Here is a 12476-nt window from a genome sequence, read left to right as displayed (position 1 = left end):
TATAATGTGCACAATATATGGGATATGTTCGACACGAGCACTGTCGTCCGGAATAACTGATAGTCTGTAAAGCGCATTAAGGACTAAAATAAAACAGAGTACTCGTTTATCCAGGACATCTCCAAAAATATGCAACACTGTCATCAGTTGTTTAAAAACAATCACCATAGACCAAGGAAGGTATCCCAATAAACACAGGATGAGCGTTTTTCAAATGCAACACCTCTTCAGTTTGAGGGTAAATATAATTTTCAACATAAATTCAACTTGACTTGAAAAAGCTCATCTTCAATACATCTTCAAGTTGTTTGCGAATTACAACCAATTTGGCAAAATGTTGACGAAAACTTTGAAAATGTGTTGTAGATAATTGGAGAAAACGTTGACAAAACACTACCCTGAAATGCAACGAAAAAACCACATGGTTTTTAATACTACTTTGGACAACAAAGTTCGTGGAAGATATACAAAAATGTGGAAATTTTTTAATAATCAATTGAAATTGCTTATAATAATTGGTAAGTAAAACTAAAACACGAAATGAAAACTTTAAGGAAGTCACTAAACTCAAATCTCTTTGCAGAAGACTAAAATATTTGGATGCTGGACACATTAAGAGGCTGGCCGATGAACAATGGTAGTGGCTTACCGAGAAGAGAAAGTTTCCATAAATCAAAGTGCAACCAAAAAAACTTGGTATTTATGCTTTTCCATATCAACAACTACTGGATGATAATTCGCATCACATCGATAGTTTAATTTACATCGCATCATCGGTTTAATTTGTTATTTTGTGAATTGAAATTGCTGGAAATTTATTCCAATTATCTGGTCATCAAGTTCCTGAAAATTGCCAGTATTTTAATAACAACAATTTTGTAACACCAACGTTCTTGAGGAAATCACGAAGTACGTGGTCAGTTGGAAGAAATACAAATTGGTAAGTCAAAATAAAAAGTGAAATGAAAACATAATGGAAATCACAAAACTCGATTGTTTTGCAGAAAACTAAAATCATTGGATGATATATTCTTGGAAGATGTTGGCCGATGAAAAACCAATGAAGGAAACAACAAAGAAAAGTTTTCAGAAAACTTACAAAGTGCAACAATTCCTATATCAAGAACTTCTGGATGAAAATGTGCATTACATCAATTTACATCCCGTCATCAGGTTGATATTTTGTGATTTCCTCTTGCTGGAATCTATTCTAACACACAAGCCAGCAAGTTCCTCGATAGTAATTATTTCAAATTGCCAGCATATTAATTAATAGTTATTTGACACCAACATTATGGAGGAAATGGAATTATACGTGTAAAAATGTTTAAGATATTTAAAGTTGTATTCATAGTTTTATTTATTAATACGTTTAATAAGATAATTACATTTTGATTATCATTTTTATATATTATTAATGTTATTTTTAAGATTATTATATTTGTTAACGAAAAAAATAATAAAATTTACAAAATCCCTAGAAATTTAGTATTGACTTTCAGTTAGAACTAGGATTGACTTTCATACAAATTGTGGTTTGAAAGTATTCGCAACAATGCTAATTTTTTATTTTTCTCACGTTGAAAACTGTTTGAGAAATTATTGAGTAGCGGTGCATTTCAATTTGAGGATTACAATTGAGAAATTATTGCTATTGTGTTGAATTTTACTGTTGAGGGTAATGTCTGTTTTTTGTTGAGAACGCGATTTTCTCAACTTGAATATTACCCTAATCCTTTGAAAAAATGTTTGAAAAATTATTGAATTTTAGTATTTTTCAAACGTTTGTGTTTATTGGGATGCTTCAAATAAACATAACCATGGTGAATTATCAAGGTATGTCTCTATTTTAATTGGTCTATGCTTGACTGCGCAATTGAGTGGAATGACTGCGCACTTCAAATAAACAAAACCATGGTGAATTATCAAGGTATGTCTCTATTTTAATTGGTCTATGGGAATACCAAATTAGTGACGAAATTAGGCGACGAAAAAGCGACAGACGTCAAAAAGCGATGGCGACAACAGGAATAGGAATGAATATACCCTTTTTCGCGCCAACAAACATAGTAACGTCTTTTAGTTTAAGAATGTTTCTATTGAGTTGAGTTCTACTGTTGAGATTTTGTTTTTCTGTTTTTTAGAGAACGCGATATTCTCAACTTTAATTTTAATCAAATTGCAATGGTGCTTCAATCCTAGTGTTTGTTTGTTTATTCTTTCAAATGAATTGTATGTGGTACGCTTCATAATAGACGCTTAATGAAAATAATAAAATAACGCTTTAAATTACTAGCCGGTGGAGTTGCAAGGTAAGTAACGGGCTGTTCGGAAACGCCTTTTGCTTCACGGTCATCTTTATTTTTCAATGGTATTTTTCGCGTCCTTTTCCGTTAAAATTATGAAAGTACAATCTCCGCATACCTGAAATGTTCAGACACTTTTAGTTTTGTCACAGTTCATCGGATCTTAGGTTAGCTATAGTGACAGCCTGATATTTCAGGTTCACTTCGTGTCCATTCAGTCTACTGTGATACCACAGAGGTGAAGTTGATGCTTATTACAAATACTAACTTGATGTACAAATTCATATATTATTGTCATGTTCTTTTCATATACACCTATTTTACTGTCCACATAAAATTCGACGAATTTCATGAATTTAATTTATTTTAAGTTATTATTTAGTTTAGAATTTTCTTACATTTCGTTTTGTGTTTTTCGTAAAGAGAACATTTGCTCAAAATTAAATTTTGTAGTTTCGCGGTTTTAGTCGTATTTTTTTGTTCAACTATAAACTTTTGAATATTTAATTTGATTATAAATCATCTCGTGTATCAAAAATGTTCAAATTGTGGATATAATAGGAAAAATGTAAAATCTAATCTCAGAGAGAATTTGGAATTACAAATTTTTCTTCGTTTATTCCTGATTTTGGGAACTGTCAGACTGCGTATGACACCGATGGGCCATCTATTAGTTAGGTTATCTATGCTGAATTATATATGTATTTAATGGGCCTTTTTATACCCTACGCCACACTGTGGAACAGGGTATTATAAGTTAGTGCATATGTTTGTAACACCCAGAAGGAGACGAGAAAGACACATGGTGTCTTTGGCAATAATGCACAGGGTGGGTCCCTGAGTCGATACATATAACCATGTCCGTCCGTCTGTCTGTGAACACATTTTTGTGATCAAAGTCTAGGTCCAATCGCCTTCAAATTTGGCACATGTTCATAATTTGGGTCAGAATAGAACCCTATTGATTTTGGAAGAAATCGGTTCAGATTTAGATATAGCTCCCATATATATCTTTCGCCCGATATGCACTAATATGGACCCAGCAGCCAGAGTTTTATACCGATTTGCTTGAAATTTTGTACAAACATAACACTTAGTCGTATAATCAAGTGTGCAAAATTTGATTGAAATCGGTTCAGATCTAGATATAGCTCCCATATATATCTTTCGCCCGATATGGACTTATATGGCCCCAGAAGCCAGATTTTTGGCCGAATTTGGTTGAAATTTTGCACTAGGAGCACAATTAGTAGTGCAGTTAAGTGTGCAAAATTTGATTGAAATCGGTTCAGATTTAGATATAGCTACCATATATATATTTTTCGTCCGATATGGACTAATATGGTTCTAATAGCCAGAGTTTTGGCCCCATTTGATTGAAATTTTGCACAGGGAGTAGATTTAGCATTGTAGCTATGCGTGCCAAATTTGGTTGAAATCGGTTCAGATTTAGATATAGCTCCCATATATGTTTTTCTGATTTCGACAAAAATGGTCAAAATACCAACATTTTCCTTGTAAAATCGCCACTGCATAGTCGAAAAGTTGTAAAAATTACTCTAATTTTCCTAAACTTCTAATACATATATATCGAGCGATAAATCATAAATAAACTTTTGCGAAGTTTCCATACAATTACTTCAAATTTAAATGTTTCCCATATTTTTACTAACATTGTGTTCCACCCTAGTGCATTAGCCGACATAAATTTTGAGTGTATAGATTTTGTAGAAGTCTATCAAATTCTGTCCAGATCGAGTGATATTTAAACCTTTATATATAGCCCCCAACACGTTTGACGGATGTGATGTGGTATGGTGCAGGGTATAATATAGTCGACCCGCCCGACTTTAGACTTTCCTTACTTGTTTTGTTTAATATATACCCCGTATGGACTAACCTAAAATTTAGAAGACGATGTTAAGAAGTTTTAAGATACCTTGCCATCGGCAAGTGTTACCGAAACCCAAGTAATTTGATTGTGTATGACAGTCTTTTGTAGAGGTCTTTGGTGGAGGCTCACTTAGAGTTGTAGGTCAGGAGAGCAACAATATTTTCCACTAAATTTAGATAATTGTAAAAATCTTTATACGAGTTAATAAAAAAACACAATGCACAAAAATATTTTTCAATAGTTTTTTTTTTTTTAAATATTTTATTATATTAGAATATGAGTTATAGGAATGAATATAAATTAGTCTGCAAAGACTTCGAGAATAGGCGTATGATCAGCATACAATACCATCGTTTATATCGTTCCCCAGTAAAATGACAGTGATGGTTTTAGTAAACCTATGAGCTCCATATTCTGTAATGAAAAACAAATAATTTTTATTAGTAAAATATTAATTCGAGTCGAATTAAATTTTCTTAAGGAAATTATTTCAGAAAAAATATTCTTTTCATAGTTGAATGTATCAATGAGATTCCTACTAAAAGTATCATCATTTAAAGAGATATATTTTGGATTGTTGTAAAATCCAAACAATAATATGACTACATGTTAATTCATATTGAAATTGAATTTTACAACAATCTTTTGTTACATATTTTTTTGTTACATATTATTACCTTGCTATTCGATATCGTTAAAAGCCCATGGATCCCATCAATCTATAAAGAAAGAAAAATATTTTTGTTTTTAGAATAAGATTTCTTTTTTGTTGGTATAGCATAAGTGATGCTTTATCAATCTATCAGGTTATATTAAGTTATTTTCATATTTTCAAAATCAATGAGATTCCTACTAAAATTATCATCACAATAATAAAAAATAAATTTCAAATAAAGTATTTAAACAGTCTTACCTTTGTGATATATGGTAATAGGCATCTATCTACGAAGCGTGGGAGGAGTATTCACATTATGGAAACCTATAAAAATAAACGGAAAATTGGTTTAGAAAACATGTCTAATAAGAGATATACAAATATTTTTAGTTAAATATTCAGTTAAATAAGATTATTTTCATATTTTTAAATCAATGAGATTCCTACTAAAATTATCATCACTAAATATTAAAAGAAAATACAAAACAAAGATCTTACCTTTTAGAGTAGGAGATTCATTGTTGATCTTATTTCCATATTTCTTGAAAAGGACTAGAAAGATAAACAAAAAGATTTTTATTAAAGATCATTCAAACAATATTTTTCTGCAAATATAATTAAATAAAATAAAAAAAATAAAATAATAAAGAATCTTACCTTTTATAGCCAAATACTGAATCTCTTCGCCGTTATCAATCATATCCATCTTAATTTCCATTGATATTCCTTACAATCAAAATGTTTGTCTGAAATGAGAGTTAGAAACCCCTAACAATTCCCCAATTCGAAAATATGTAAAATAATTTTTTTTTAATCCAAATAAAACAATTTAAGACAATTTTTTTTACAAGGTGGTGTTTGTTGTATTTTTGGAGAGTTTGTCAAACTTTCATTTAAAAATAAAAATTGGTTGTAAATCGCTTCTATATCCCCTATAGAATTAAAAGTAAATATTTCAATGCTATAACACATGTGTTGTATAAAACACCCATTGACATATAAGTGTTTATATGATGCCAATCTTGTTGGCAATATCCAAAGCATCGTAGTCACGAGCTAAACGGACATAGGCCTTCTTTTTGCCATCGGGTCTTACCAAAATATTGACCTTGGCTACCTTAATGTCGTACAATTTGCGGGCAGCAGCACGAATATGATTCTTGTTGGCATTCAAGTGGGTCAAGAATACCAAAGTGTTGTTATCTTCAATCTTCTTCATGGCAGCTTCAGTGGTCAATGGGTATTTGATGATGTTATAAGCGTCCATGCTGAAATTAAAATGAAGATGGGAAAAAAAAAGGTGTAACATTAAATGAAGATAAAATTATGCATTTAAATAAAAACTGGGTAATGCCAACTTAGGGAACATATACACTTCAATTTTCACAATATAGTCCTCTTTGAAAAGTTTAAATTGAAATTAGATTGTAGTCCGAGAGGGTATATCAGCTTTTTCGTTATAAGAAAAATATATTCTTGCTATCTTTAATATTGGAACCTTGGGGACTTGATTTTCAAGGGAAGATTTTTATTTTTAATTTTTCAATTACAATTTCAGTACAATTTATTGCAGCTTATCCTTAAAATCAGAGGTAAGCTTAGTTTAGGAATAGTGGTAGCCTGTTCAGACCATTTAGACTTTAAAAGTCAATTGTGGTACAATAGGTGGTGAACTTCTCTCTTATCAATGAGTACTGCCCGATTTTATGTTTAGCTCGGGTCCGAATGGTATTTCACATTGGTTGGCACTGAGATTGCCACCGTGGTGCTAAATTTTGTTATGGAGGCAAATAAAAATTTACCTAAATGATTTCGGCACTAATGGCGATTTCGATTGGGAAAATAGGTGCAACATTCTCGAAAGTGATTGCTATATATGAAGGACACTGTCATAGATTTTAGATCCTGTATCCCTCACAATATTATGAATTAACAATAACTTTTGAATGACACTATCATTTGGACGAAAATACAATGAGGGAAAAAGTAGTGTAACCCAAATGCAACATATTTTTTGCGAATCGAAAACGCCCTAAGATATCTCCACATTACAAATGTTAGGAAAACTTGACTTATCGATTTGATGATTTATGCGACTGCAATTTTATGGCAGGTCAATTTTTGTACTACTGTGGTGGACTTGTTCGAATTAACGAGCCACCGTGATGCAATGGTTAGCATGCCCGCCTTGCATACACAAGGTCGTGGGTTCGATTCCTGCTTCGACCGAACACCAAAAAGTTTTTCAACGGGGGATTATCCCACCTCAGTAATGCCGGGCACATTTCTGAGGGTTTCAAAGCATCTCTAAGTGGTTTCAGTGCAATTTGGAACGCCATTCGGACTCGGCTATAAAAAGGAGGTCTCTTGTCATTGAGCTTAACATGGAATCGGGCAGCACTCAGTAATAAGCCTGATACATCGGGCTGCCACCTAACCTAACCTAATGAATGTTGACTGCACAAAAAAAATCTGATTCAATCACGAACAGTCAGATTTAGACTGGCTCATGCACTGCTTATGCCAATCTTACTTTATGGTCTTGAAGTATACACAGGCACTAACTGTATTAATTTACGTAAACTTGATATTTGCTTTCATAGCATCTTGAGATTTGTATATGGCAGGAATGCTCGTGATAATTATGAAATGTATGCTTCTCGTCTTTTAGGTTGTTCGTTTAACAACTTCTTGCGATTTAGGTGTATTTATTTTTTCTTCTGTGTGGTCAAGTATGGTCTTCCTTTGTATCTTTTTAATTCTATTACTTTCTTGAATTCTAGTAGAAACAGTCAGGTTCTTATTGAACATTTCTCCCATGTAGTGCTTGAACGTTCTTTCTCAGTGCGTGCGGCAAGGTTATGGAATTCGCTGCCTCACAATCTAAAAAAATTCTCAGCTAGCCCTTCTTCATTTAAGCGTAAACTCTTATTACATTTCTCGAACGTTTGATTTAGTACTTTGTTGGGCTCCGATACTGACAATTTATCTCCTACTGTTTTTTACTAATTTTAATTCAAATTTACATATTATTAAAAGATTGTGCGCTAGGTTAGGTTAAGAGTTAGTGTTAAGCAATTTGCTTTGAATTATATTAAATCTATCAACATTTAGTCCATAGAGGCGTTAGTTGATTAAATGAATAAATAAATAAATAAATAAATAAATAAATAAATTAATTGATCTAATTAATTTTTTAATTGAAATGTCTTCAATCACAAAAAATTAATTAAAAAATTAATTAATCCAATTAAAAAATTAATTGATATTTTTTGTTTCAATTAAAAGTTTTGTTGAATCAATTAAATTTATGCCTGCGTAAATTAATGCTGCCATGATGTTTATTGAATACAAAGTGACCAGATTATAGTACCGAAAAACTTATAGATTATTTTAAGCCAAAAAAGATGCCTAATTTAAAAATGAACTTGCGAGATAGGTCATGGGCAGATGGGTTGCAAATTTATGGATACCAAAGTCCTGGCCCAATTTGTTTCCTCATGTGTATATATGGCAAAATCATTCATAAACCGGCAGATTAAGAAGTCTTTTGACTATGGATAAAAAAGCGAAGGTAATGGAAGATTCATGATCTTTGAAATTCTATATTGTAATCAGCCTTAAGTCCATAGGGTTCCCATCACAAATAAATATTTTACACACAAATTTCATACAAAACTGGATGAATTCATGATAGGAAGCCCGACACTTAAGACATTCTTTTGGGTATCGAAATTCCCTTCAACGTTCTTTAAATAATGATTATGGTATGTCATGGCCTTATCTAAATTCCAAACTTACCGATTTCTGGTTGGTACACACTTGCGTGCGTACTTAGGATTGCGTGGCAACTTCAAGGTCTTGGGCCTGCGGAAGTGAACGTTAGTACGAACCTTACGGGTACGTGTACCGAAAGCACCCTTAATGATCTGCAACAAGAAGATAAACAAACCCAGGTTACCACCACTTAGTTCGAAGTCTGATAGTCTTATTATAGACTTACCTTGGTTTGAGCCTTCTTGGCCTTCAACAAAGCAACAGCCTTGGCTTTAGCTGTTCCCTTTTGGATCTTGGCACCGGGTTTAGCGGCAACCTTCTTGCCCTTAGCGGCAGCACGAGCCTTGGCAGACAATTTAGCCAAAACAGATTGTGGCTTCTTGCCAGAGGTGGTCTTCTTTTTAGCATCCTTGGCCTTTGGTTTAGCCTTGGTAGCAACCTTTTTGGCGGGGGCAGCCTTTTTAGCTACTGGTTTTTTGGTAGCAGCAGCAGCGGGCTTCTTGGCAGCTGGAGCAGCAGCCTTTTTGGGAGCAGCAGCAGCTGGTTTAGCAGCTTCTTTCTTGGCACCACCAGCAGAGGTAGTTGCGGCGGGCTTCTTCTCTGGCTTTTTGTCGCCGGGCTTGGCGCCTGTAATCAAACAAAACAAAAATCAAAATTAAACTTCAATGTCCAAGACCACACAGCAACACAATCAAAATTTTTTGAGGTTATAACCTATACACGCACTATAAACAAAAAAAAAATCAATGATTTCACTGTAGCATACAACTCAATTTCATTTATTCACATTTTTCAATTATATAATTTTCTTTTGCCACAACATTGTTTTCGTCCAAATTTCATTACAAGAGATTTCCATATTTGTTGGATTTTCACTATCATAATCGATTCACATTTGCTTTTGTTGTTGTTCGCTACCAGCTACCACCAAATCACCACGAGGTCGTATCGCATGTTTACTTCTATTTATTGAGTTTTTCAAAAAATTATTGAAAATATTCCTTCCTTTTAATGTCAATTGAATTCGTTATACTTTTTCACTTGTTTTGGTTCAATTTCAAGATTTTTCACTGTATTTTTCTATGAAAAATTCTTACCGGATTTCTCGGTTGGCTTTTTGGGTGGCATTTCTACGAGAAAAAGAAATGAAAAGGAAAATTTTTTGTCTTTTTCAACCGGGCGGAAGTTCGTGTTCGAAATTTCGAACTTCGAATTTTCGGTAATATGGCGACTCTGTGGGAAGTGTTCAGAAACATGGTTGTATTTCTTATGGTGGGATGTATTTGATTGTGTGCCTGCTTACAATAAACATGAAATGTGATCGTAGGAACACCTATTAATATGCCGTTCAGACTATAAATTTATAAGAACGACAGTGTTCGTGTAAGACATATCCAAAATATTGGCTACAATAAAAGTTATGCTCGAAGACATAATCAATATTGCTACTTGTTTATGGGATCGATAACACATTTATCGATATTTTACTTACGTCTGACAATTCTTAGTGTTCGGCCACACTGTAAGATTATTTACAAACACTGACATTCCGTCCGGACTAATTTATAATCTGGACGACGCATAAGTTAGCATTATTTCGCTAAAATAGCCTTTGTTTCACAATTACTTTTGTATCACAATGGACTGAATAGTCTAAGTGAGCCTGATATATCGGGCTGCCACCTAACCTAACAATTACTTTTATTTACTTATATTAATTCATTTTAAATTGTTATTAAATGTTCCAATATAAAACCAGACCAACAGGCAAAAAGAAGTCACCAAAAAAACACTTGTTGAGCTTTATAATTTCTGTAAGCGACTGACATCAACTTTATTAAGCAACAGTATTCCAGAAAAATCTTAACTCAAATACATATACCAAAAAGGAGTAGCGGTTTTCATCTTCCCTATTCAATGTATTCATGTTCACAAATACTACTTTAATATGAATGTAATAAATACATAATAGACTTGTCTCCTTCTATCATTATTACATAAAATACTAATTCTAATAAGATAACATAATTTGGAAAACTGTTATTAGAACATCGCTGTTAATAATTATGTTCTACAACACCCCTTCTCGATGAATTAATGACAGCTTTCTTGTCAGATGTGTGAATTGTTGTTTTGGTAGAGGCTTTGTAAGAATGTCCGCTTCTTGATCTCTGCTACTCACATGTTCGATAGTAACTATGTTGTCCTCAATCTTCTGTCTGATGAAGTGGTGCTTTACGTCAATATGTTTAACCCTCTTATTTTCCATGTTTTGAGCGAGTCTTATGGCGCTCTGATTATCTTCGTAAATACATACCGACTCTGTTTCGATAAACAAATCAGAAAGTAAACCTTTCAGCCATATGCCTTCTTGGACTGCCACCGACATAGCCACGTACTCTGCTTCTGTAGTCGAACATGCTACAACCTGTTGTTTCTTTGATGTCCATGCAACAATATTCCCAAACACTTTGTATAAATACCCTGTGGTTGATTTTCGGTTAACCTCATCAGCAGCAAAATCAGCATCCACAAACCCGATTAGTGGCCTATCTACAGCATTTCTTTCGTACAGCAACTCCATGTCCATAGTTGTTTTTAAGTACCTTACCAATCGTTTAACACCTTGCCAATGAACCACGGTAGGGCATTCTTGATATCGACTTAGCTTTGATATAGTGAAGCATATATCCGGTCTAGTGCATAGCATTATGTACATTATTCTTCCGATAACTTCACGATATGGTACTTTTAGTTTCTGATCGCTACTACTATTTGCAAATGTCAATGATTTGTCCATTGGTGTTGATACTCCATTGCAATTTTCCATATTCATGAAGCGAAGTACATCCTTGATAGCCTTCTTTTGAGCCATTGTAACTGTATTGGATTCCTCATTATAGTCAATCTCGATCCCGAGGAAATTCTCAAAGCATGGAGAAACCGTCATTTCGAACATATTTGAAAGTTTACCTTTAATATCTTCCAACTGCTTTGAATCTTCACTAACAATGAGTAAGTCATCCACGTACAATACCATGTACATTATGCATCCACCATGCTTACTTACGTACATACAGTAGTCATGTTGTGACCTAGTAAAGCCCATTTTCGTTACTGCATCATGAAATTTCTTGTACCAACACAGAGGGGACTGCTTCAATCCATACAAGGATTTTCTTAGTCGACAAACCGTACCATCGCGTACCTTCAAACCTTCAGGCACTGTCATGAAGACAATTTCATTCAGCTCTCCATTGAGAAATGCTGTCTTAACATCCATTTGACAGATTTTGTAACATTTATTAATTGCCACAGCTAGCACCGTTCGTATCGTGGATAGTTTTGCAACTGGTGCATAGGTTTGTTGGTAATCTATTCCATATTGCTGCTGGCATCCCCTAGCCACAAGACGTGCTTTGTATCTACTGGGATTCCCATCCTTATCCATTTTTAATTTAAAGACCCATCGACATGTGATTACTTTCATGTCTGGTTTTCTCATTACCAACTCGAACGTACGATTCTTCTTGAGTGACCGCAGCTCCTCATTAATCGCTTCATTCCATTTCTCTCGGTCGGGTCTCATACTAATCTCACTGAAAGAGGCTGGTTCAGCTGGAAGATCTGCTCTGGACAGATTTATTTGATCAAAATAATTATTGTATGTTAGCTTTCCTGGCGGCCTGCGCTCACGACAGCTTTGCCTTTGGCTTGAAAGTATTGGTTGCTCCCGAAGTTCATTGTTGGCTTCCTCAACAGCACCTACAGCATCATTTACGTATTCTGTGGTATTTGGTAAAGCGTCAGCTACACTATTTTCGTGAATAACATTGTCACCGTC

General features: G+C 33.9%; 1 protein-coding gene and 2 long non-coding RNA genes across 3 annotated transcripts; 2 read left to right on the top strand and 1 right to left on the bottom strand.

Annotated features, from left to right (window-relative positions):
- Positions 1-10: 10 nt before the first annotated feature.
- On the top strand, positions 11-1484 carry LOC142234033 (uncharacterized). Its single transcript, XR_012721543.1, has 3 exons — positions 11-518; positions 584-940; positions 1005-1484. It is a non-coding gene; the product is annotated as an uncharacterized LOC142234033 (long non-coding RNA).
- A 432-nt stretch (positions 1485-1916) lies between these two features.
- Positions 1917-2280, top strand: LOC142235179 (uncharacterized). Its single transcript, XR_012721818.1, has 2 exons — positions 1917-2069; positions 2145-2280. It is a non-coding gene; the product is annotated as an uncharacterized LOC142235179 (long non-coding RNA).
- A 2148-nt stretch (positions 2281-4428) lies between these two features.
- RpL23A (ribosomal protein L23A) lies at positions 4429-9885 on the bottom strand. Its single transcript, XM_075303924.1, has 8 exons — positions 9730-9885; positions 8859-9259; positions 8657-8784; positions 5513-6123; positions 5354-5407; positions 5114-5179; positions 4878-4919; positions 4429-4614 (listed from the first exon to the last, which is right to left on the bottom strand). The coding sequence occupies exons 1-4, from the start codon at positions 9758-9760 to the stop codon at positions 5862-5864; spliced, it is 822 nt and encodes a 273-aa protein (XP_075160039.1). The 5' UTR covers positions 9761-9885; the 3' UTR covers positions 4429-4614; positions 4878-4919; positions 5114-5179; positions 5354-5407; positions 5513-5861.
- Between the last annotated feature and the right edge of the window lie 2591 nt (positions 9886-12476).

Source organism: Haematobia irritans, chromosome 4, assembly GCF_050003625.1.
Source record: "Haematobia irritans isolate KBUSLIRL chromosome 4, ASM5000362v1, whole genome shotgun sequence".
Lineage (NCBI taxonomy): Eukaryota > Metazoa > Arthropoda > Insecta > Diptera > Muscidae > Haematobia > Haematobia irritans.
Note: the sequence above shows the minus strand (reverse complement) of the source record. Positions and strands in the feature narration are given on the sequence as shown.